Source organism: Neodiprion lecontei, chromosome 1 (genome assembly GCF_021901455.1).
Source record: "Neodiprion lecontei isolate iyNeoLeco1 chromosome 1, iyNeoLeco1.1, whole genome shotgun sequence".
Lineage (NCBI taxonomy): Eukaryota > Metazoa > Arthropoda > Insecta > Hymenoptera > Diprionidae > Neodiprion > Neodiprion lecontei.
In genome coordinates, this window is record NC_060260.1 from 35100207 (window position 1) to 35126802 (window position 26596).

The window sequence follows — 26596 nt, forward strand, 5'->3', positions numbered from 1 at the left end:
TCAGTTATAAATCACAGTTGTATGGTTATAAGAGCGAAGATCGCAACTACGAAAGAATCGTTTAATGTTCGACTGAAAGTTGTTTACGACCACCCAAATAAATGCGTTTCGAATAATTTATCAACAAGAGGATCGAGTCAACAAATTTTTCCCCGATTTCCCGAGTGACTTGGATTCCTTGTTCCGCAACAAGGAGTGTGCTCATCGTCTGCACCTAGACCCTGATCGCGTGATATAGCTAATCGTAAGGCGTGTGAAATCTGTAGGTAAACGTTTACGTTTTAAAGTTATATTTACCACACTCGTCCGTACAGGCAGAGTTTTATTTCAAATTTATTGTATACCGAGGCCTTTGCACCTCCTCATCTGGTTTATTTTATCTATCGCAGTATTTTGATTACATACTACAAGTCCTACCTACGCCTAGTTCACGCTAGTAGTAGTAACGGTGCTCGGCAGGTGTAATGCCAACTATGATCAATTACTCGATCGAGGATGAAAATAGATTGTTACCTAGTGTTGCCTAGGGATTCGGTGCGCAATATCTTATTTATATTTTCTCATTATAATGTATTTATACATGCAGCTAAGAGATTTGTACTCCATCACCTGCCTCTCGACGCTCTTACGAAACAACCTGCAGCGTTCTTCCGCTTGTATCTATCTTGTACTGCCGTTCGTTCCTTCGTCTGCTGCCCCTGCATGCCATGGGTATAATAAGAGGTTCCGACACGAACCGCTTGTAAAAAGTCTAGCGTTATCCAAATATAACCGTGCACATGTGTCCGACCGATGAAACCCGCATCGCGGACAGCTGTTAACAATTATGCAACAGACTTAAATCACAATTTTTAACACCTATGGAAGCCTTCTCTTACCTAATTTGTTAGGTACTGCATCAGCAATTCTATCCTGTATGTAACTCCGTGGATTAGTCAAAATGTTACATCAATATCGTACACTCGGTGGTTAAGAAATCAACTTTGGTCAGCCTTGAAATTTGAGGCAAACTTTGGCTTCTCTTCCTCCATCTGATACAATTTTTACGGTTATCCTCTCTAACCGATTTAATTTCTATATGTTTAACTTTCAGTTGAATTACCTAAATTCTTTTTATAAGAATTGAAGTAGAATACTGTGATATGCCATGTGTTTTAGTTCACTCTGCAGACTGTCAGCGACCTTGAATATCGACGGAATTGAGTTGGTATAAAAGATCGTGTGAGAATATATCTACGAAAAAGAATAAACAAACCTGAAATTTGCAAATCGAAAATCTGCAGACACGTCATCCTCTCAGTCAACAAATCAGGTTCAATAAATACATGGTACTCAATATCGCTGAGGATTGAAGGTTATTATAGGCCTGCAACCGATCGGGAATTTTTCAGATAGTTATGTTTGCGCTCGGTCAAGAATCTTAATTGCACGTCAGCTTTTCGTCGACCAATTATCGACACGGTAAACATTTAAACATGATGACGAAACCCGAATGACCGTGTGCTTTGCAAATTCATTTTCGTGCAGCAGGAAAAAGAGAGAGAATCGAGAGTCCGAGATGATGAGCGCAGCTTGGTCTGGTGGCCGTTTTACAAGTTTAATATTTCGTCATCTTTTTGCTATCGTATATTATCGCCGACCGCACGACCGGTTTGCATCGCATCAATTTTTGAACGCGCGAAAATCTCCCCTCTCCCTTTTGTTTTGCACGGTGATTAAACCGGCTCGCTGTGTCCTTTCGTACAATTTTTATTCATTTTTCCTTCCATTAATTGTTGCATTAATATCATATTTTAAAGAAAAAAAGAAAAGAAAGAAAAAAAATTGCAGCATGAATTCACTTTTAAATACAGTCTGGTCATTTACACTTCTTCGAAATTTCAACGCCATATTTGATAATCCAATTCCATAAGAATATTCTTACCTCCTTGAAGGACATTGCGGAGTATTGATGTTTTCAACACCCCGAATATTTTTCTCACGATAACGAATTTTATCGAAATAATAGAGTGTTTTGAAGTCGTTTTTTCTCGCCATTCGGTACATCCTGATCCTTTTCATTAGAGACAAGGGTGCAGGTATGAATAACCGTTTCAGCCTCACAAACTGAAAAAAAAAAAAAATACATACATATAAATTACCACAATAGGTGAGTTAAATTTTTCAAATCGTCGTAGAGTTTTTCTTCCATAAAATTGGCGGAAAATTGTTTTGATGTACGCTCCATTCATTTTTCGCCCTTACGTATTCCGAGGTAAGTAGAGCTCAAAGGCTCGCGTAAATGCGCCTGTCTAGGCAACTCTTCACGGAAGGGTTTGAGACTGGAAGCCTTTGAGAACGGGACCTCCTGCCTTCCACAGCCTGCATGGTGAGGCTCGGCAGGCCCACAGGAGGATTTTATCCAGACCTCCCGAAGATTCGGAAAAGAAGGAGGAATGGCCGATCTCTGCTTTTCGGTATATTCTTGGGTTCCTATCTCCGAGGGGTTCGATTTTTTTGTGCTCGCTGCTTCTAGTGGATACAGAAAGCACGTTTTCAAGTGTTATACAGGTCGCTGCTTTCTCAGTAGCAAGATGCTGTCGAGTTTTCGACGCCAACAAATGTCGTTGACTGTCAATTGACCGAAGGAATGCAGAACTCCAGCGTATATTTTTTTTTTTGACAAGATAGGTGAAAGCTGTCGTCAGTAAACGTGCGTAAATAACATTTTTTCGACGAGGACAATTACACGTTTATATATACATATATGACACTTTGCAGAACAAGAAAAAAGCAATCGAAGAAATGTTTCTCGGCACAAAGATACGACTCTGTTTCCGGAATTTGGGCAGGTATGAAAAATCTAGAAAAAGCATAAAAAAACATTGAGTTCCTTCCACGAAGGTTAAAATCTCCTTTGAACATTATACAAGCTGGTGAACGTGAGTAAGATAAAGTGCATAACCAACGAAACCCTGCAAAATCTTGGCCAATATGCATTTTGTCTTTCTCTTCTGTTCCGACCCGGTGTAGTAATTTTTTAAAAACTTTTCTCCCTACACAGTATTTTCCTCCATCTTCTGTAATCCTTTTTCTTTATGGTACATAAAAAATTGATATACGTCAGTAAAAAAATGTCACTACACTTGGCAGTAGTATTAATCCATGTCCGACCTCGTCTCGCACGTTGGCTGAACCCTGACAAGCTACTGTTGGAGTACATACATAACATATATATATATAATATATATATAGGTATAGCGGGACGCATAGTGACGTATAAAAATCTCATAAAATTATATAGGTACGATACTTTGACGCTACGATGCTTTCTCGTAAAGTCCAGAAAAACTGCGATGGAACGACGCTCGGCGTCGCCACTGGTCCGCGAACAATTATTTTTCCTTTACCGCCTGCCTTTTACTTCTTTCTTTAACTCTTCTCCGGTGTTTCTTTTTTCATCCCTTTTCTCCTTTGCTTTACCCTCCATCTCACCACATCTTTTCCCGATCGGTTGGCACGATATTACCAAGCCTCTCGAACTCGGCCGCTGGAAGAAACATGACACGGAAGCCGGCTGGTATCAGGCAAACAAGTCTGCAGTAATAGAGCGAAAAATTCGTGACGCGCGCATCGATATCACGCAGGGAGCGTTTGGCAATAATTTAGACGTAGATAATCGCGGCGGCGGTATCTGTGCGTACGTAGCTTCGCTGATTGCATACTACAGCTACGATTATTTCATCTCTCCGGGGATAAATCCTGAGGCTCGGAACGAAACCTCGGACGAAGAGAAGACGAGCGTTAAATGCACAGGAAGGAGATGCGGACGTTTCTTTTTACCCTCAGACCGCCCCCTTTTTTCTATTCCTTTTTTTTCTCTATTTTTTGGGTCGTCGTCTCGACGGACCGAGCGACCGACCATCCGAACTAACAGCATCCTAAAAAGGGACCAACACCACCATATTGGACCACTCGGCTTCGCTCCTGACTTCAAACAAAGTCGAGGGACTTGCTCGGGTTAATTTAACCGCGGGACTGGCTCGTTATTAATTTCATCTGGTGTGCATAACCTCGTCGTTTTTTCGTTTTGACAAAGAGCCGAGAAATAAAGAGATAAAAGTTTGAATATTTACAAAGAGCTTTGATTACCTCTCCGCGTCGCATCGTTTAATCTTTGGAATTCCATCGCAACGGGGAAAAACATTTACGTTACAAACATCCGGAAAAGTTCAGTCTCATCCTGCAATGTTCGAGATTCCGCGAGGGTATAACTTATGATTAATTTCGGAGACCAAAGTTTTCCCTCTAAATCTGTAAACGTGTATATTTATGCATGCAAGTGTGTTTGTACGTATACCAGCCGTAAGACCGAAGTTTGAAACGCGTAAAAGTTCACCAAAAATATATATGTACACAAAGCTCGAAGCTCGCGTCAATATCACCCGCTAGATCCGGTTAAAATACTTCCTCCGTTTTGCGTAAATCGCGATCAAGGGATGGCCAAGTTTCTATGCTTTGTCACTTCTGGTTAATGACACAATTATACAGATGATACACTGCACCCAATGACCCAAGCAAGAAGCTGCTAGTATTTTTCTCCTTAGTACTCGTTTTTTTTCTGAAAATGACGTGGAATAGTGTTTTCTTAGTTTTACCACAAACAACACGAGACTGCAAAGAATGCGGATTCACTTCCTGGGTCAGCATTGGCAACACCCAACGCACCGTAACCCGGTCCCAGCAGCTTCGCAACTTGTAACTGTGAACACCTACCGCGGATTCTTCTCCGCTGACTTAAACGGAATATTTTCCCTTGATTTAACTCTCAATTACTGCAAAGTGTTCGGGTCTTCCGTGTCTTCATCTCATACCGTGTTTGGCGCAGGCAACGGCAGCGGTAAGCCGCGAATCGAACAAAGTTTCTTCTTACGGCTTAAAAACCCCGCACATAGCAGGGCACGCAAGATCGAACCAGCCAAGGTGCAGCACGATGTTGACGCTCCCAGGTCAAGAACCACTTACAACTGATTTACGAAGTTTCTCCCCCCGTGTGTGCGATGCAGCAGCATTTCAGTACACCGTGGATATAGATCGAGCACCGTATGCAGTAGATACGTACAACGTAACGAGCGTCAATACTCGGACGGTCCTGCACCAGTCCATCACTCGAAGCGCCGACTTGGTTCTCAACCCGGCTGAACACCGGGTCCCCCCTTTCTTTCTTTCTTTCTTTCCTTCCTTTTTTCCATTCCTTCTTCCTTCCTTTCATTCTTTCGAGTGCCGTGACCACGGGGTGCAAGACGAGGTCCGTGCACGTGAGCTCATTGAATTTCGGCGCCGAGGGCGCACAAAGGGTGGTTCTTCCTCTGATCCTGCTCGGCGTCGAGTCGGTCCATTGTTTCGCGGGGTTGATGAGGGTTTGCCCGCGGTACCTACTCTATGGATATAATGGGGATCGCGAGTGTTTTCGCCGGTGACAAAACGCGACGGGGTGAGAATTAGGCGGCCACCGCTTTGAGAACCACTGAATTAAAGCAGACTACTTGCGACGTTGCCGCGGTCGAAGCTCGACCCCCACCCTTCTATCGACCCGGCGACGCTGCCGGCTCCTCTCTTTCTTTTCCGCACCTCTATCCCTTGGCCTTTATCGCCCTTTGCCGGTGCACCAACTTCCCGTTCCTACCTCGCCTCGCCTCGCCTCGAATCGCTCCGCCCCACCTCGATGTCGACCACTTTGCCACAGCTGTTTCTCTCCGATGGATCTACACGCTTCTCTCTACCGTTTTGCCTTCCTATGACAGATGCCACAGCGCCCGGCCATCCGCGAGTGGGTTTCTTACGCCTCGGGTTCGGTTCTGCTCCGGCGTGTCCGCGTTCCCCTTGTTGCGGTTCCTCTAATGCTTGGATATACGCGCATACACGCATCTAGCCGTTCCTTTTTACACCGGTAATTGGTTGATGGAACTCGGAACGGATAACGCCATCGCCTGGCGATCGTCGTTCGATACCTCTGTGCATGCACCGGCGTGTTGAACAGAGGAGTAAGGTATTCACCCCGGCTTCTGCAGCCGTTCGCACATCGATCCGCCGGCTTAGCGAGACTTACCCGGCTAAGCTCTGCACTATATGTACACCCTATCAACTCGCTCCGAGGCTCACCCGCGAATTCAACGAACTCTAAACTTGCAGTTTTCAAACGACTTTGCATACCCCGAGCAAGCATCCTGCCACTCGTCCGTTCGCCGTTTCGGAATCGGCAGCTTTCCGTAGCTAAGATCAAAATTTACACTCAAGGAAAACGCTCTTAGGACCATAACCACTGGTTCAACACTTTCTTCGAATCACGAATGTCGTGAAAAGATGATTTCTCACAAGGAATATCAGCTTGGTATCACACGCTGATTTCTTTGCAACTTACGTATGGCTTAGAACATTGATAACTAAAAGTTACGTATTTTATTTTTTTTTTTTTATCTCATCGGCGGAAGAACCTTTGACCTTGTATGTGTTCGTATTATTATTATTTTTGTATTGATTTCTCGTCGCGCGTAGCACGTCACATTTAGAAACAAATAAGTAATTTATTGAAAAATGCAATTTACCTTTTTATAGATTGCAGTCAGAATACCGAATATCAGAGTTGATTTTCACTAATTATTCCTAGAATTTATAACAGACCGAAGTGCGTCTGAGGGAACTGCAATGAAAGAACCGACGTAGAAGCGCACTCCGCGACGGTTTTCCGGCAACTGATTTTTGCGTATAATTAAGAAATGTACTAAGCTTCATGTACCGAGAGTGGGAGGGAGGACCAGGTATGTCCAAAGTGGAAAATACAACAATAAAGGACCCTTACCGTTTCCTTCGACCGCGCTGTCCAGGAAAGGCTGCACCTTGCATCTGGCGACTAACCGCGGGTCGTAAATGCGGAAAAACCAGCACCAGCGTTCAGGGGATACCCTTCGACAATTCCACAATTACTGGAATGCCTGGTTATTGTAAAATGTGGTGCTATTGTCTGTCCAAGAAAGCAGGGTCAGAGTTACCTGGCCTGAACCTTTTCCCCCCTTCCAGACGTGTGAAGTTCCCATTCGTCAGCCTAGACATTATTTTGGAAATAATTTTAAACTTACAATAAAACTAAAGATACAGACTTGTTGGAAATAAATATCTTTGTTCCATAGACATTCAAAGAAATCGGGTAGTGGAAATCAATCGTAGAAATCATTATAGATCACTCGGTTGACATTTTCATGGATCTATCTACAAAGAAATCGAAGAAATATTTCTTTTCAATTTCATTCTTCGTATCCCGATTTGGTGGCTCGAACGAAATATGTCCAAAAGAAAGAAATTTAAAGAATTTCCTGCCGTTGTATTACGCGTATGAATAAAGAGATAGAAGATACTTGTTCGAGACGACGAAGTCATTGCGGTACAGCCGGTCCAAATTTTGAATGTCTTGTGCGAATGCCGAGCTGTCCGAGTATAAAGTATCTAAAAAGAAGGCTGCCTTTATTTTGACCTGCTCTTCTAGCGGCGCGACGTGACATCCGACTGATGCCGACTTTAACCTGAAGACACTTTGAAAGACTAGTAAACTGCTGCGATAAGTCTACGTTGAGGAAAAAATTCCCTCGAGAGGAGCGCAGCCCTTCAAAAATTCTCCCTGTCAAGGGGCGCGTGTGACGTGAATACCGTAAACTGACGATCTACGTTCAACTTTTAGCGATTAGTGTGAGAATTATCGTCACGAGGATCAGTCGTACGAGCGCTTACCTTATCATACCGATTCAAACTTGGCGAAAATTATGATCTGGCGGTATCGGAGCGCTCTGTATGGGGTCGTAACTTTGAACCCTCGTTGTCAGGACACGGGGAATATTGAACAATGAAAATTAATTCCGTCTAGGCCTTCTAGCCTAATCCCGCAAAATCGATTATGCCTCACTACCGTTAAATTATTATTCGAATCCGCTTTACTCTTCTCACAGAAAATTTCTCGCCTCTGTCACCATGTGTCGTCGTATCATACGATGATCGCAAACTGAATTACTCGTTCTTTGAATTCCCAGTCATGTTACACGAACAATAGGAATAACTGTTCGGTAATCCTTAATTAGCAACTAATTCAATGCCGGCTGGTTATTCGCTACACCTTACGGTCTGTTCTTCCAACAAGGGTCCCATAACATCATCCCGAATGTAGCCACGTACGTGAGTCCTCGGCGGGGAAGGAGATACTCGAGGGGTTGACGGACAGTTGCTGAGTTATTCAGGAATTACTCGTGTTTTATTACTAGAATTACGCACTCAGTAAGCTCAAGCCATGCATCGTCGCAAGCCCTGTAACCTTAAACTGGCCGGGCTAGTTACCTGCATCGGCAACGCCGAAACCAAGCTGCAGAAACCAAACTCGCAGGTATATCCCATAATCGATTGTTGTCTGACTTTGCCCCCTGCTCAGGTTGCGCAGACGTCCCTTTTTACCGGCTATTCAGTTGCAGGCACTATTCAGACCTCTCAACAATATGTCTGCCTACAGGCGTGAACTGAATTTTCGAAATTTAATATACCTGCGGACGACGCGGTGGCCGCAGACACCTCTTCTTCCATTTGTTGCCAAGGATCCCCGGAAATCGGATCAGCAGATTGTTTCATAGAGTTTCAAGCGCGTGATCCTGCAGACTAATGGCGCCAACCGTGTTTCAGGGCTTTCAAAAGTCGCCAAGTCCACTTTACCGAACAGTCGTCCAATCGCGAGAATTACTTCGAAGCGATAAGCGCGACGCAAGCTGCAGTTTGGAACTGACCGTAAGTTTACGGACGATTGTTTACCATCGCGTCTTATCTTTTTTTGGTCGTTTATGCGTATGTGTATTGAGAACGAGAGAATGTTTACCGCCGTTGGGACGAAAAATTATCTGCGAGTTCACGAAGTTGTTGTTTGGAATCGAGTCCCTGTCAACGACGTTTCGAACTACAGTTCAACGTTAATGTTAATCACACCCGTCCAAGTTTGTTAATTCAACTACATTTGAAAACGAGCTTTGACCACCAGTTCCTAGACACAAGACCCTTTGCAGTTCGTCCTTTGACTCGGTACGCTCAAATAGAACTCATTCTTACCGCCTGTGTGCGCGTGCGTGCGTGATAATACATTTCGACGGGGAGTCGGACAGCTTTTACCCTTGGGAAAAATTCAGGCTATTGCTCGTCCGTACGCTGGAAAGCTAATTATACGCCGAGTGGCCAAGGGTAGAAAGATCGAGGACACGGACAAGCGTTGAAAACCCGAGACAATTATCACGTGAACCACGTTTTCGACTGTCCGAATTAATAATTCACCCATACCGTATCGGTGTCAAAGTTTCTTATAGACAAACCTTATCGCCCTTCCAGAACCTTCGTCGCGCCGTGTTTCAACTTATAGAACTGGTATCGCGGTTTTATTCCGCGCAACGGATTTCAAAGTGTCAATTTATCCGGTGTGTGATCCGAATATAAATTCAAGAAAAAAGAAATAGGCGGCAATAGAAGTCGAAGAAGGTGAAACAGAAGAAAAAAACGATAAAAAAAATTTCAAGGCAATCTCATCGCGCGTTGTTAGAGATATATTCACCGGAATATCTGCAGATTCTTAATTCCGGCAAATAAAGGCGAGTGGCGGGCGTTTCGCGATGGTTCGAGAAGATTTTCCCAAGGCTTTACAAATAAATTTCCACTTTCTTTCAGGAGCAGAGATTGAGCAAATCTCGGCTATATCACGCACGCAATTACTACCGGGCTTTGCCTCAAGGCTCCTCTTCCTCATCCCGGAGCAACGCTCGAAGCTATCTTTGCGGCCGAACAGAGGGAGGCGGTGTTTTTTCTTTTTCTTTTTTTTTTCTTCTTAATCTTTCACTCCCTTATTTTATTCATTCCTTTTTTCCCTCTGCCTCGCCTCCTTCCCTCTTTCTCATCAGCCCATTGTGTCACTCGAGCTTGCGGACCCCCGCTGCTGTTGACTGTAGCAGATAGCACGTCGCATGCCTCGTGCGAACGAACAACCCTGAGGCACACGCGAAGTTCGGTCGGTCGAGCCAAGGGGTTGCTACTAAACGATATTAATAGGGGCGGCAGTTGCCATAAGTCCCCCGGCCGATCGAACCTCTCATTTTTATGTTAATAAACCGGAATTAAACCGTAATATTCCGTACGAAAGCTTATTAACGAACGCGGTTACCGATTTCGCTCAAAGGCGCTGTTGCGAAATAAGTTTAACGGGGAGCTTCATCCTACGTCCACTAGCGAAGCGAAAATGCGAAACAGAGAAAAAGGGCGTGATGCGTAAATACGTGAGAAAAATAAAACGCAAAGCATACAGCTGCCAAGTCCTAGTCAAAAATGTCTCGAGTTTACTTCGCATCGGCTATATGTATATATATATGTGCGTGTGTGTGTATGTATATTCCTTGAATGTGCGAAATGACTAAGCAAAGACTCATCGCTTTCGGAGAAACTATTACTATACACACTTTACTGTACGAATATTCCTATGACTAGTCCAGCCGCGATCTTCTGTGATTACTGAAAGAAGCCAGAAAAGAGTCAGATTCGACGGAGCCAATGTAGTCTAAGAGTGGCCAAAAGTAATCGATTTTCGATTAAACCGATCATTTTTTCCCCGATTAATCGAGTATAATCGACTATTTTTCCTCACAATCGGTTTTTGTTTTATGGTCCCGTGAACTATGCAATACATCATCGATTTATGTGATTAAAGTATCAGTTATTAACATTGTCTTACTTACCAAGCACCTATTCAATATAATAAGCGAAAGATCAATGAATATTTTCACCCGAAATTGAAAAATATTTTCAATGAAACTATAAATTATCAAAAAACTTTTCCGCTATTAGGACTGCATATTGAAATTTACGAAATGTTGGTTTTGTATGCACGTCTCAAAAAAATACGAAATAATCGATTAATTTTTACCGATTCAATCGAGTCGTGTTTGATTATTTTTTTGCTTAGTGACCATCGATGCAGTGTATTCTATGAGCATTTGAAACAATACAGTATTGCTTATTCTCAATTCTGCACCACTGCCAAGTGCAGTATCCGAGTACCACAATCGGAAATTTATTTCGGAGGAAAAATGAATGAACGAACGAAGAAAAACAACCGCAAAACCCCGCAGACATCTGTTGTTGTGAGGTAAATTGGTTTTTGGCTGGAATCGCACAGCCAAGTCGGAGTATAATTGTGGGTAGATATACGCGGGCAGAAATAAACGTGCAACATATTATCTCGATGCAACAACAACAAGCGGTAGCTACCTTAATAACAACGGTTGCCGATCAATTAGGTGTTTTTTTTTTTTTCTCCTTTTCCCCCAGTCTTCTTCCGTCATTATTTCTTTTTTCTTTTTTTATTTGCAATTAATTGGTCCGGCCATATGACTGCAGCGGGCACACACATGTGATCCGTCCAGGTGTTTCGACTCGCTGAAACAGCCCTTGGAATCCCTTATATGTATAATTTATATTTATACGTCCGTGTTCAACGGTTCGAATTATCATAAAACGTAATTAATTATATTTTTTTCTTTTTCTTCTTACAGGTAAGCTATCCGGATGAAAAGTGTCTGCCAAGATATGAGTCGAACAGCAAATATATTTGTGCAGGTCGCGTGAGTATTTCACTCGACTTTTTTAATCCACGCAGCGTTTTTTAACAGGCTCGATATAGCGGATTTTCAGGTAGCGTTTCGCAATCTGCACGTGCAAAACACGCGATTGGTATATTCGCATGATCGCGAATTACATCGCGATGATATTGACATTTGCGATCAACACAAGGCCGCAAAAGCTACCTTGCATAAATCAAGTGTAGGTATCGCATTTTTACACCTAAAATGCGTAAACAAAACTGTATTATATAAATTGTAAAAATGATGGTGTTTTCAAAAATATTTACCACGTTCGCGAAGGAAAATAAATATATGGGGACCTGTTTTGTCAAATCGACGAAATGCTTACAGTACACGCTGTAGGTTATACGGTATCGGACCAGTAGTCGAGCAAAAAATTTCCGCCACTGCGCACCTTTATCAAATGTGTATCACGAAAACAACGAAACAAAAAATAAATGAAAAATTCTCCATTCGACAACGTCTCGTTCGAGTCGATCATACTTTTTGCACAAACATCTATAATTGAAACGTTTCCATCTTTTTCTCCACATTTTCTTTCCGCTCGCCAAGATGAAAAGTCGACGGGCTCGAACGCGTGCAGCGCAATACACTTTTCCATCAGGGACTATTGAACCCAGGGGCCGGGAAGCCAACCGTATGGCAAAACGGGGCCCAATCTATGCATCTGCGTAAGCTAGCGCGCTATCTGCGATCGGTGCCCGATGACGTCACGGGGCAAGCAAGCGAACCGCACATATTACAGCGTCGTCGTTGTCTGTGCAGCTGTATAGAACATCTGCGTATACCTCTGACTAAATTATGCACAGAGTCGAGGTGTGATAAATGTATATTGTATATATTTTACTTCGCCGTATGCGGCGGGAAACCAGCCATTGGCAGGGTTCTCGACCTGCAGCCTGCGACTCGCTGGGGATGCACGAAGGCACAGCGTTTCTTCCCTCCTCCTGTGGTTTCCTCCGGGATGCAAACCGTTGAGGAAGCGACGAAATTTTCGTTCGGATTATCCTGAATCTGCACGATCGCGGGACAGAGACTGCGATTGTTGGATTAAATTCACACTCGAGTTGAAGAATACAAATCAAACCTGCGTCGGGGAAATCGCGTACGATCGGTCACGCGTCTGGTTCCCTTTATTAAAAATTTCGGACTAATTTAATCCAGCTATCCGTGTCTAATCTCTCAGCGTATATAATTAATTCTTCCTACGACCACGTGTGTTCCTTGCTTGTATGTATAATGCCTGTTTAATGGATTTTATTTATTTATTTTCTATTTTTACACCACGTCCCTAATCGTGCATTCACCCTCACGTACACATGTTTACGTATACTTTGCACACGTACATACATACATGATACACATGATGTACAATCGTCCGACTTGCCGCGAGTATAATCATTCCGCGATCGTACCGCATTAAAATCGTGACGTGGCACGGGGAACATTGAACCCCTACTCTTCCGCCCACACCGCTATCCCATATACCCTCTTTTCCGCAAAGGGTAGAAGAGCCTTCCTCTTCCCAATCTCACTCTTCCCTTCTGCCTTCGCACTCCACTTTCACCCCTCAGTCCCTGAAGCAACTCGGGGGAAAGCAGTGCGGTCGTTTTGCGAAGTAGTCCGATGAACTGAAATTTCGAAATTCCGCATTATTCCAAAAGCGCGGGGCTCCGATAAACGAAAAAAAAATTTACCATTAAAGATTTTACTTGAGCATCCCTTGCTTAGAAAAGTCGACTTTTATTTGCTGATTTGGTATTGTTGAAATTACATAGTGCCTTGCACTACGAAGCGCTGATATTCTACATTGTTAGGTGTCGAGTAAATATGAAAGTACCGATTCTCCATGCGATACCCAATCCTCAGTCGTCTTTAGTCACCGATCAACACAGCAATGGTGCAAAAATCAAATCTCTATCGAAATTCAATACTATACTGCCCTTTATGTAGCGGCAGGTCAAAACACTCGGATAGTTCGGTTTTTTTTTTTCCATTTTAATACGCGCTCCGGACTCGAGTTTTTTCATTCCAGGGAATATCGGGCGTCATGTATCACTCGGCTGCAAGCATAAGCCCACCCTTGCACGTTCACTTCTAATACCTAGGCATAGTTCAGTATGCGCGACAGCAAAGGTTGTCTATCCGAGTTCGCGTCGCGAACCAGCCCTGTGCATTAGTAGCAAGGGCATCAACCCCTGGATACCAACAGGGCTACCAATGTTTGTGACGTGCGAAGCAGGGGACCCTGGACGGACGATTCATACGTCCGCGAATGTTATACCGCCAGCAACAAACGGGGTGGCTTATGGCGAGTGTTTTATTGCCGGTTCTGTATGGAGCTAGCGAACGAACGGTCGGAAAACTCGGAAGCCGGTAGCGAGTACATGGAATGGCGCCTAAATCCAACAGAGCGACGTTGTCTCCTTGTTACTGCAATATTCCATACCTAGGCCTGCATGGCTCTCAATCAGCGACTGCCCCGCCTGCGGTATCGGGTGGTGATAAAATATACAAGGCGCGGCTCCACCCTCGATTACAATCGTGCATTATGCACGATTACACTTGGATTACACGCATGTGTGTGTTTTCAATCGGCGCATTCGTCATTCGAGCAGCCTTTGGGCTTTACGCTGTTACCTGTACACCTATGATAGAAAACCAGCCTCCGGCTCAAGGAGCTCGATTTTTATTCATCCTTGTATCCGCAGGCCGGGTCAATGATCGACGCGTACATGCATATATACACACACACGCACACACACACACACACATATGGGTAATTGTTTGCGCATTTGGCACGAATAAAACCAAAGACTCGTTTCGTCATCGTATTATTCGTGTTTATTTATTATTTTTGTTTATTTTATTTTTTATTTTTTACTTTCGTTTTTTGCATTCCTTTTTGGCATCAGTCTCTCTGGTCTACGTTGCGGTCGTCCTACTCCTCCCCCTACGCTGTACACTTGAGCGAAAGCCAAGACTGATATTTGATATCCCCTAGCGATAATTAGTTTATAAGCAAAGAATGTTTATATGTCGGCAATGAGTTTATAAACTTGACGCGGGTCGTGTCTCCCGTCTTTGACGTCGAGGAGAGAAAGGGAGAAAAAGAGAGATTGAGAGAGAAAGAGAGAAAGTGGGGCTTGTGTATCCTTTTACGGATCTGTTTCGGAACGTACGTATCTCGTTATTATCGTTCATCAGGCGTCCTGCAACGCAGGCGTTTTACCGACGCTTTAATATCTGCGAACGGCTCATACATACGTGACGGGTTTTGCAGCCCACCTTGATTTTACGACCTCGCATAAATATTGAAGCCGTTTTTCTGGAGACAAATTTTGCGAAGGCGGCGGCGACGGCGGCTCTTCTTCCTCTCTCCGTGTGCCGGAATCCTATTATATATATGGATGATGTTAAAAAAAAAAGGCAATTTTTAAACAAAATTTCACACTGTCAGCGTGAAATTTCACTTCACAGTTATCCACGTATACATATATCGCATGGCACGCTTTAGTGGTAAATTACACGGTGAAAATTTCCGTGAAATATATTGCTAAACGAGTGTCGAGGTGCTGCCGTTCCATAGTGTCGAGGTATATTATTAGGAACGTAATTATTCTCGATGATTAGCATCGCTTGATGACCCATGGGGTGTAATGGATCGCGATAAGCTGAGTATAAAGATCTAGATGACCGCGTCGACGGCCGTAATTGAGTTTGGCGATGCACACCCTTAACGGTGAAAAAAGTAGAAACAATGGCTATTCGTGGTCCGATGCGAACTTCCGATTCGCGAATGCGACGATTGATTGATTGATTGGTTGATTGATTGATTGATCGATTGCCAAATTGCTACGAGGTTAGCGAAAATCGTGAGCACCGATAAGAGAAGAAGTAGCGCAAAGTAAACCAGTTTCAGAAGGATTGTCTTTATGCGTCGGAAAGTTACACGAAGTTGTACAAAGTTGTCCGAAGAGGTGAGGATGCGGAGGAAAGGAGAAGGGAGAAGGGAGAAGGGAGAAGGGAGAATCGAGAACTTTCGTTCTGCGATTTACAAGAGTTGAGAGTTTCGCTAATCCAAATTGCCCGTATCACTTGACCAAAAGACTTGACTTGTTCTTCTATCTGTTGAAACTGGATTCCATAATCGAACTTTGGATAGTTCCCCGAGTGGCTTACAAACAAGAAGAAATATACTTTTTCATTGTTCAAACTTTGGCCTATTATTTGTGTATCGTTCCCGTTTCTACGTACGTCATAAATCTTGACGCGAAATTGTTAGATACTCCCGAATCACGAACTCTGCTAGACTTGTGACCTTTTGCTTTTCAAAGCTTTTCAAGTAGATAAAACTTTCGCAATTACATACTTAATACCACTATCACTCGTGCTATTCTCGGTATTTATTGCATGTATATTCTGATAACCCGTTTTTTCGGCTTCGTTTCTTCTACTTTTAACCTACACACTTCGGTACATGTTTTGATAGATAAACTTTGTAAAAGTCAAAGATAATCCAATCGGCGTTAGGATTATGAAAATTGACCCGGATTTTAAAATCGCTTTAACCAATCTCTTCGAAAGTTGCGTCACTTCAAGTTTTGCAATTTTATCATACCGCAGACCTTGATCTCTCGGTTATGCATGTAGCCCAGCAAACTTCCATCGTTGAGATGTACGATTTTGAACCCGTGGAATATCATCGATATATAGTCGGACGATTGTCTCCTGCAATTTTACCGGGCAATTTCGATGTCAAATAATTTTACCATCGCGGAATCTCCAGTCACGTATATACGTTTGAATTAATAAACTTTTGCACTGATGGAAGACAAATTGCCCTCGGTTTTATCGCTTTCGGTTCGGCTGCCAGCCTTTATCAATAAATCGTTGCTGCAAGCAGAAGGGTGAAACAATGATATATGAGAAATGTTTACACCATTCCCTGTAAAAAAAAATCGCTGCAAATTTTCGCAGTGGAAACGAACCTTTAACCGAACAGTAGCGTCAGCCGCTGCACGGTAGAGGAGCATGATAACACTGGTAAGTATTGATCCTTGCGGGGGGTATAGGACGGGGCGAAAGTGGGGGAATCCCCGGTGACTGGCACACACCCCGACGTACCCTCGCCTCGCTCCGTTGCTCGAGCTTCGCGACGATCGGCAACGAATTGCTCGTTCGAAGCGACTGCGAGTACTCCACCTCCTGGTGCACCACCGGCGGCCATTGCTCGCTGAGGAGCTTTCGTACCCGGTTTTTCCGCGGATGCGAAGCTCCGTACAACTCGCCCTCCAACCGTTTGACGGATTTCAGTAGCGCCGAAGAGACGTGACGCGAAACTGACGGTTGGGTGCTTTTCAATTTTTACATCAGTGCCTCGTACTTCGAAACTCTGCCCAAGTTTCCGCGGTATTTTCTCCGTGAGCTTTTTTCATTTCTTTCAGTAACGCGCCATTAGTATTGATGGAATCTAGAGGACTTACAAGAATCTTCGGACATTTTTTTTTTTTTTTTCTTTTTTCACAGCTTTCGGGACGCGAATCGACCGAGAAGATAGGCGCAAAATGTAAACTGTGCTTTTATACAGGCTGCGGGATGTAAATAGAAAATTAATGTTGCAATGCACTTTCAAACAGAACACTTGATTTTGAGTATGTAATGTATAGGTGGGAACTATTGTCAATTCTTTGATAACCAATCGTGATACAATTTGAAAATTTCCACAACTGTTGTAATAATTGCAACATGCACCGTCATGGGAAAGATTTGCAAACCATGTACGTTTTCCTGAGAATCATTAGACTTTGCCTACATACTTGCACCCTTTGGTAACTATGTGAGTAGTGAAAGTATGCTCGAACAGTTTCGCAAATTTATTTCGTACTCAGTTTGGAGAATTGCTACTAGGTTGTCTTGTACGGTTTAAATGGTTAGCCAAAAATTGCCAGAACCGGGTAAGTTTGAAACGCGGATCGGTAAAGGAGTCGGAATATTTCGCATATTATAATCGCGCGGTTGAACGCAACGTCTGCAGCGGTTTTAGACTTTACGGTGGCAAGAAGCACAAGCCGTACGTCTTGAATGTAGATTTCGTCAACCGTCTTACGTGACCTTCGCGTTTTTGCGTAGAGACTGCCAATAACCTGATTGGTAAATCGTTTTATCAAAGTTGTCGGGGCACATGCATGCGCATAAATATGTTATAATTGATTGGGAATAAACATGCAGAGTTTTATTTTTATACTTGGAAGATCATGTTCTGGTGAGAAATACGAGCCACTTGGAAATTTTCAGCTAATTTAACGGACAATATTGTTCTACCGAGATCCCTCGAAACAAGAAGAAACGGAGAATCGTTTACGCACACCTCAATGTTTGGACAATAATTTGTCCGCACACAAACTTGGATGCAGTAGCTTATAACCCACGCACAGTGGAGACAAGTACGACAACTAAACGAGTATTTTCGACTCGCTTTCTAACGTGTTTCGTAAATTGTCTAATTTATTTTGCAAACAGAATCTCGTAGTATGCTAATAAGAGTCGAGAAGGTATTTTTCGAACTTAATCTGGGACGTGTACGTGACAGAAAGGAAAACGACAAATTATTGCGCAACTTTTACTTCAAGCCAGGAACGCAACCTCGAATAATTCGGAATAAGAACTTGTCGTTGCACACTCGGCTGTTGCCGTATAAAAATTCGCAACTTGTGCTGTGACCTCCAAGCACTAGGTGATATTTCGCTTCTAATCGCCAACTCGCTTACTTATCTTACGCCTAAATATCAGCTCACCGTTTGAACTTTAACAATAATCACACAACTGCACATTCTATCGGCTTAAGTACTTTCGATTCGAAGCATTTATGCATTTATTACCAGCCGTTGGCTTCCGTTCCACAGTATTTTACAGAGCCGTATACTTTCCTTGATGATTAACCAACGATTATGTGGTTTCAGTTGGCCCGATAGGGAGACGCACAAGCGTAGTGACGATAAGATTGGTACTTTTAACGATCGCGATAACTGTCACGGAGATAAGATAATATACGTCGTACGTGATGATATCGTATCCAACGGTGATAAGTATTGTTTCGTTGTTTGCCCTCGTCCTTCCCTCGAATCAAGTTTACCTAAATTTTCCTCCCGCAATGCCTTCGTCGTAGCAACTGACCCTGAACTCACGTTTACACGTACTTCTCCGAAACTTCACACGCGCTGCCTTAAAGACACGAAACAAATTGATACACCTGGTGTTGCAATGACGAAGAGTCGTCGTCCGTAGATTAGTCGACTGAAAAAGCATACCAGACGGTGGGACCCGAGGTGGGACCACACCAACAGTTGCACGGAAAGCAAAACTGCACGGCCGACTTTAATACGGAGGAGAGTGCTGGACCTTGGCTTCGTGGCACAGAAGTACCGGCAGTGGCGGATCTGAACGGCGGTTCGATTAAGCCGTGCGCAACCCAGTTTCACTCGACGCGATGGTAAATTTGTGAGAAAATCATTAACAATAATACGTTTCGACCGTCGTGGTGGTCGACGACATCCTCCTCCGTCGGTGTAATAAACTCCGAAAGTAAATGAGGGTCTTCAATTTTCAGCTCTCCACTTACCGCGCACACATTATCCGTACGTATATAATTACATCGTCAAATTTATTCCGTCGCTTTACTTTCCGACTTTCTGTCGAGAGAGCGAGAAAATGGAGAGGAAAAAAAAAAGTGATGACAGAAAGAAAGAAAGAAAAATACCGCAACGCACGATCGGCGTAGGCAGATATACCGCGTATCGAAGCACGCGTCACACACACTCGTTTCCACGTGCATCCGTGTGTACGTGAATGTGCGCATAGAAGCCATATACGGTAAGCTCGGTGCAACCGGAGATTGCAAAGTTAGACTTTAATTTGCAAGTAAAGTGTTTAAAGTTTTGCAACGCGCTTGTCCTCGGCTCACTTATGCCTCGTTGGATGACAGCGGTTAGGTGCCTCTCTTATCAGACCTAGAACCTCGGACTTGCGGCGGTTCAGGCCGCTGCATGGAACGCCGGGTAAAATTAGTTCGAGTTCCCTGTGTATCATCGTACGTTGATCAACGTTGATCAAAGAATTTCCTAACGCCCGCGCCGCCTCGAATTTTGATCCCGAATTTCGAACTCGTGGTGACAAGTGAGACTCGCGTATCACTGACAGTCCTGGAAGAGCAGCATTATCGACTCGTCCAATCATTCCCACGGGACTCGTTGATTCCAATGCCCAGTGCAGCGTGAAGCGTTTGGATAGAAAAATGAAAGGACTGCGGTATTCGTTGTAAGTCACCCTGGTATTTATAGAAATGAGCGGAGTAGTCACACGAGTGTCGTAAGGAACGAGGAGGCTCGTGGGCCATGGGATAGGCTATAAGGCGCGAATGTAGGTACGTTACTGACCTCGAGACTGTCGCGAATTCCCGTCACGAATGGCGTATATATCAGAGGCACGGCCGCCTTACCCGTAGACCTGCAGAGACCCTTCCATTAGCGGACCCCTTGCCAAGAGAGACCCTTCACTTCGCCACATCCAAACTCGAGCGACCGATCTCGGCAGCTCGAAAGGAAATGGAATGAAATGGAACGAGATGGACCGGAATGGGATGGAATGGAATGGAATGGAGGACGCACCCGGACGTTAGCGCAGGTTCTTTTCCTGGAATTTTATCCCGTGCCGGCCGTGTCTAGGTCCTCCGGAAAGGACCCCCGTTATCCATGGGAGTACATCGCACACACATACGCCAAGGCCATCGTTCTCCTCCACGTCCTCGGTCCTTGCCCACCAACACGCGTGCGAAGAGCCTCTTCGTCGTCTCTTCCTCCGGGCCCCCTCACGATGATAGCTTATACCTACTCGTGGCTTCACGACGCAAAGTTATGAGGTAATATCTGCCGCCTTTCTCCAAGACTTTGGGACGCGGTTAAAACCACCACCGGCATCCTCTCGTGAGTCGAAACCCTCCTTCACTTCCCATGCCCCCTTTTCTCCTTCTCTCGTTGGCTCTCAAGCTTTCTTGTACCCGGATAATCCAGATATAACTTAACTTGGGCTATAACCGGAATGAAAAGGCTCTGACGTCAACCGGGCTCTACTTAATCAGTATCAAAATCACTTGGAAAATTTACGTTCGTTGGTACTTCTTTACGAACTTTCCGACGAACCGCACTCTCTCGCAACTTTTCAGACAAAATTATTCAGACGTTTCTCAATCTTTATGAAATACTATGAACACGCACGGTGATTTATAATCGAATGAGCCAGTACGAGCAGGCTTTGACTAATGGGAAAAAATGCAAATTCAAGTCATGCCGTGATCACCTTCGGGAAAGTTTTATTTTTTGAACCATTAAAAAAGATCGGAAACCATCGTGTTTACCGATCATCTGTCAGCGTCAACCGAAGTTAACGCATCTTGGAGTAACAAATTTTTCAAGAAGAACCTGACACTTGAAACCAGAGGAATCGTCTACTCGAAACCTTGCGACAACAACCGAGTCGTCTTCCTGGAGGGTTTTAGAGACATGTATTTCTTCTTTTCTCTTCAAAATCGATTACACGTTATGCGTCGAGGTTGCGACCAGACGGACGAGTGAGAAAAAAGAGGTGAAACAGCGATCAGCTGACGCGGGTATCGGATGTATGGGGAAGGTTGTTCAAGTTGGCCCGAAAGAGCGGACAATCCCGTGTGAATAAGCGAACGAATATTTCCCTAACTTGGTTTCGACGTTAGCGGCAACGAGGTATTCAAATATTTAAACTTGAAAATACGGGGAACGCCGACGATGAATAATGCATAAGATGTGTCCAACTATCCTCCGACTATCCCGTCCCCTTACCAATTCGACTCGCGTCTTGTCTGTTGCGTCGGTGATTCCCCGCAGGTCTACCCGGTAACAACCCGAGCCTATCCAAGCCTCCGCCTGGAGGAACAAGACTCGTTTCGTCCTCGCAGAAACGCGATTGACCTAAAAAAAAAAGTGGACGAAACCACCGTTCGTCGCATATCCAATGGCCAGTCACACCACTGAGAGATATTTACCCGAGAAATGGATATCCGATAAAGATGATATTGGTCCTACGTTACACAGAGAGAGAGAGAGAGAGAGAGGGAGAGCAACACAATCATCTCTACTCTGACCGGATCACTTTCTTTCTCTATTCCGTAACGGAGAAACTTCGGCCCAGTTACAAACTCGCGCAATGTGCGTGTTTGCGACGATATTATAAGACTTGCGCGTTTCGACTCCGCTGGGCGCCTGCCCGACGTATCGCCCAAATTTCGACGATGAAATATGAGCGAAATTTCTTTTTTGATTGATCGTGGCAGCAATCAGGAATCCACCTTGGTGGGGTCAGAAGTCTCTCTTTTATACTCGGTACCTCCAATGTCGGAGGCATTGAGAAACAGTCCCGTAAAATTGGTGCCTTTTTTTCTTCCTCTTTTTTTTTCGTGTAATTAGCTTGTATTAGCTGCCAACCCACGTGCGATGTGCAAGCGTGATAACGCGTTTTGCCTTTACCTTTACAGTGCAAAGACCATCAATATCTGTAATCAACAATTTTATTTTCACTTCTTTGTAAGATAAAAAAGAATTAAAATCTTCTCTACCGGGCTCGTTTCGTTCGCTTCCGTTGTTTCTCATTCTTTCACAGTTAACCCAGGCGAATATCCGACAGCTTCGTTGACCGCAGATAAAACGAGTTCTGGACCTGTTTTCGTCCGACTAACGCGATTCGTAACAAAACAGCGAGGAGCGCGTTCGCCGGTTTTCGCTCGTCTAAAAAGTAGATCCGCGTCTCCGTGATCCAGTTTATCTAGGGCTCAGCCTCCGGTACGGTGATCCTGTCAAACGGGATTAACTCGAGCGGGAGAACGGCACAGGACGAATTTACTCGAGTCCTGCAGCGCGGAGGTTACCGTTTCCTTCTCGATTCCCGGTTCTCGGTATCGGTCATTGGGCACCAAAACGGGCATACGATCGTCACGTGACGTCAACTCGTTAGCAAAATAACGGTCGAGACTCTGAGAGCAAGAAACAATTGACGAACATGTCGAGCCAGCTGCTGCAGCCTCGATCGTCGCCACGGTTTTGAGAGAAATCGCTATTCTCATACTCAACGCTAATTTGGTCACTTGAGTCGCGATTCTAAAGCGCGAGCAACTCGCGTTAGGCTTCCTCGCAAAATTGCTAACCAAATGCCGAGTCCGTGTTTGCGGAGTACCAGGCAAGCCGGACGATTTCTTGAAACCGTGATGCAGCCGAACGGTACTTTCCTTAAAAAAAGGAACGATCGAAGTGCCTGAACACGCGCATGACTCCTTGAAAACGTGGTGAGTACCCAAAGAGCAGCGGCGTTTTATTACACCTCTTAAAAATATGCGGGGAAACGGTGATTCTTAAACGCGCTTCTTCTTACCACACGGTTTTGCAGGAATGCGTCAGGCTCGTATGTAACGGTCATTGCATTTCAACTGCTAGTAACGAGGAGCCGTCGATTTCAGACCGAAATAACGCAGTACGAATTAGTCCGTCACCGAGTAGATTATATTCTTGCCAGATTGTCCGCAATCGTCGAAGCTCATTTTTCTCGAAACACATAATGTAACGTGGGCACGGAATCATGTCAATCGCTGCATAAGCAGCCTTCGAGTGATGTAACTTTCACAAGGTCTTCTGTTTGCAGGAATAATGTGTATTTGCGTACGATTGTACTGACCGCGATGTTGTCGCTAAAAAAAAAAAAAAGGAGAGAAACAAAAAAAAAAACAACAAAAACTAAAGGAAAGAATAGAAAATTTTCTCCCGTTGTTAATATCGTAGGATAAAAACGAGCCGTTTCAAGCTTGAGAATAATTTTATTTCCCAACTCGACAGGATATACGTACATATAATGCTTTGATCATTGTTTAACGCACACTTATAAACTCATTGGACAGACCACCGCAGTCTTTTGTGTACAGGCAAATCGAATACAAACGGAGCGAGAAGAAAAGAAATTTTTCTTTACCAATTTTAAAGACGCACCTTCAAACGTCTGGAGGAGCAGCAACGAAATTTTTTTCCATTGTATTATACGGATCTGGCAACGGCCGAGGTTTACTTGACTATACATAAATGGTCTAGCTACGGTGATTAAATTACCCGGCGATTAGCAGCACCGCGTGCGAAGAAGTAGGTTCCGTGATTGAGCAAAATCTACGATACCAGTTCCTGCTGAACGGTGGAACACGCGTTACGCGCCATTTCTAAGGCTCGAAGGAACTCGTGTGAACGGGGTGCGATTAGGTCATAGAATTCTCGAGGTAGCCTCCTAGCGCCGATAAGTAAGCCGGCCAGAAACGGTCCCATAGTCGGCATATATCAACCCCTTTAAACGCCGGGCCTCCATGCATATCCGAAGACCAGGGTCGAGCTCTCTCCCATTGTCGAGCCGGGTTCAGAAACCTTTTGCGACGAACCGGACCCACAATAGCCTCTGGATACCGAGGCCGTCCCTTCGCGTCCTCGTCCGCGTCCCTCGGATGGCCGCCGCAAACCCATCCTTGGTTCACGGTCAAACTGTCCCTTTAATAAACGACCTCCCCTCGGCGAAGCTTCTCGCAGACGAACCGTCCCCGTGCCTTGATCCCCCTTGGTCCGCCGGCCGGAGGACATCCTTCGTGGATCCCTGAGGGGTGCCCGCGAGTCCTTCCTTTATTATGTAACTTGGATAAATTACCTGGACTTGAAACGTTTCCACTGCCTCCCAAGACTGTACAGCTCCCGATTAACCACCCTGTCGACGACCAACCCCTGTCACCTTCTCTTCATCCCCGAGGCGAGGGTGTCCAATTTTCTTCAAACTATGACGAACAAACTCTCCAGGAAATTCACAGTACAGGGGGTTTATTACGGATACGCGGGTCGGCTCTATTCATTCTCTAGAGTTCAACCGCTCGCTCGTTGTCAAGAGATTCGGGATCCAGGGATGCGCCTGCAGCTTACCGAATGATCTTATTCGTCTAATAGTATCGCCCAGCAAACTTTGATCAAGCAATTCCTGACTCTGTTCGATGCATCGATTCGTAAGCCGATTATGCGGTTCTCACATCATCGTGAAATCATTTTTCTCAGGAAAGGGTTGAACTGAGAAAGCGTCTCTTTTCAATTTGTCGGACTGTTACCGGTACTGGACACGATTATTAACTTCTTATCACTTTCAGGATCCAATGTTATCGTCGACTTTGTGAGTCGAGTTACGACGAGCCGAGTCCATCCCCCAAATGGAAACGTTCCTTCCGTGGTTCGGCGGTCGTGTTTCGGTACGACGATTATTAAAATTCACGACATGGATCAAGCGTGTGTAAACTGTGTAAACTGTGTACGAACTGCAGGAAAAAGCCCACCCTACTTTTCTGCCCGTACCAATCAAGTTGACTACGCAACTTTTCCCCGGATTTTCAATCGGCAAACTTTACGACCTCGTCGCGGAACGCTGTGCGTATATATGCGTATCGGAGCGTTTGAAAATCGCGCATATATACCCGACGAAAACCACCCTTTGTCATAAATTTTACCCTGTTTGTTGTGAGGCGTTTCGGTTCGTTCGGTTCTCCGTTGAATACGCGATTATATCCGCGCATTATTGCAGTCGTTTGTCACTTTACTGTAATTATCTCCGCTCTGGGAAAACAATAAAACTTTGCTCTGCCCCCTCGAACCGTGGCCGCGGTCTCTTCGTGGTTTATTTCAACATTCAAATCGAACAATCGAAACGCGGATAATATATAATATCCATTCGCATAAATCACCCATTTTTGTGATAAATATACCTGCCTGTCGCTTACGTCATCGAGATACGCACGCCGCCAACGGAACTTAATTTAATTCTGTCTTTGCCCATTCGCATGTCAAGATTATATATCACTCGATTTTACAAGGAAATTTTTAATTCAAGGCGAATTTTAATACGCAGTTGCGATTATTCCTCATCGATACAGACAACGCGTAATGTTGCTTCGACAAAATTTGACCTCTGAACGAGCCAGCTGAGTCAGCTGTCTCTTACAATGTGCAGGTTGGGAAGAATATGCGGTTAAATTTTCCCAACCGTAAAAAAGAAAAAAAATTCGCCTGACTACCTATCCGTGCTTTTCTTCCTTCCTTCCTTCCTTCTTCTTCTTCATTTACTTCTTACACCGACAATCAGTTTTCCTCGAGAGGACTTGCGCCCTCGGAAGTTCCGATCCCCGATTTTTTTGTCAAGACGAAAACCGGTCGAACCGGTTCACCAAAAACACCCGTTTTCCATCCGCAGAAGGTAGACGGACGGCAGAAGGTAAAGTCTGAAAGGGTTAAAGACGCTTGACTCATGGGAAACGCGCAGTTACCGGTCTTCCGAAGTTCTACGCGTGCTATTACAGTTTTCGGCTTCCTCGCGGGAACTGAATATTCACGATCTTCGTCGTACCATTGTACGAGGGGAATTACTCCCGGACGGAAGAGGGTCTCTAGCCGATGGCAAAAATACGTTTCATTCGTTACAGGTACTTCACCGCGTTACCACCCAACAGGGAGTTGCCGGAACACGATATGCCTCGACGACGAAATTACGAGTATCGATATACCTTGGACAAGTGAATATTCGCAAGATCAAATTATACGAACAAAAGCGTCGATATTTTTATACAAAATACAACAGCTCTGCAACCTTCTCGATAAGTTTTCACTTACTCTCAATTTAAACCGATGTCAAAATATACAGAGTGTAAAAACGTTGAAACAAAAAAAGGTAAGAAAATTAACCAAAGGCAATAAAAAAAATGTCGAAATAATCGATCCAACCATGCGAGAGGCGCAAACGTTTGTACGCAAGTAATCGCATGTACATGTACACCG

General features: G+C 44.4%; 1 protein-coding gene across 3 annotated transcripts in view; it reads left to right on the forward strand.

Moving 5' to 3' along the window:
- Positions 1–26596, forward strand: part of LOC124292632 — a 134026-nt gene that overhangs the window by 64453 nt on the left and 42977 nt on the right. Inside the window, exon 2 of one of the 3 annotated variants that reach the window (XM_046729924.1) lies at positions 11592–11660. The exons of 1 other annotated variant lie outside the window; for it this stretch is intronic. In XM_046729924.1, the coding sequence (XP_046585880.1) occupies positions 11592–11595 (4 nt within the window). In that variant the 3' untranslated portion in view covers positions 11596–11660. Of the gene's footprint in view, positions 1–11591; positions 11661–26596 lie in introns of those variants that run through there. One more of the 3 variants, XR_006902520.1, reaches the window with a different exon arrangement.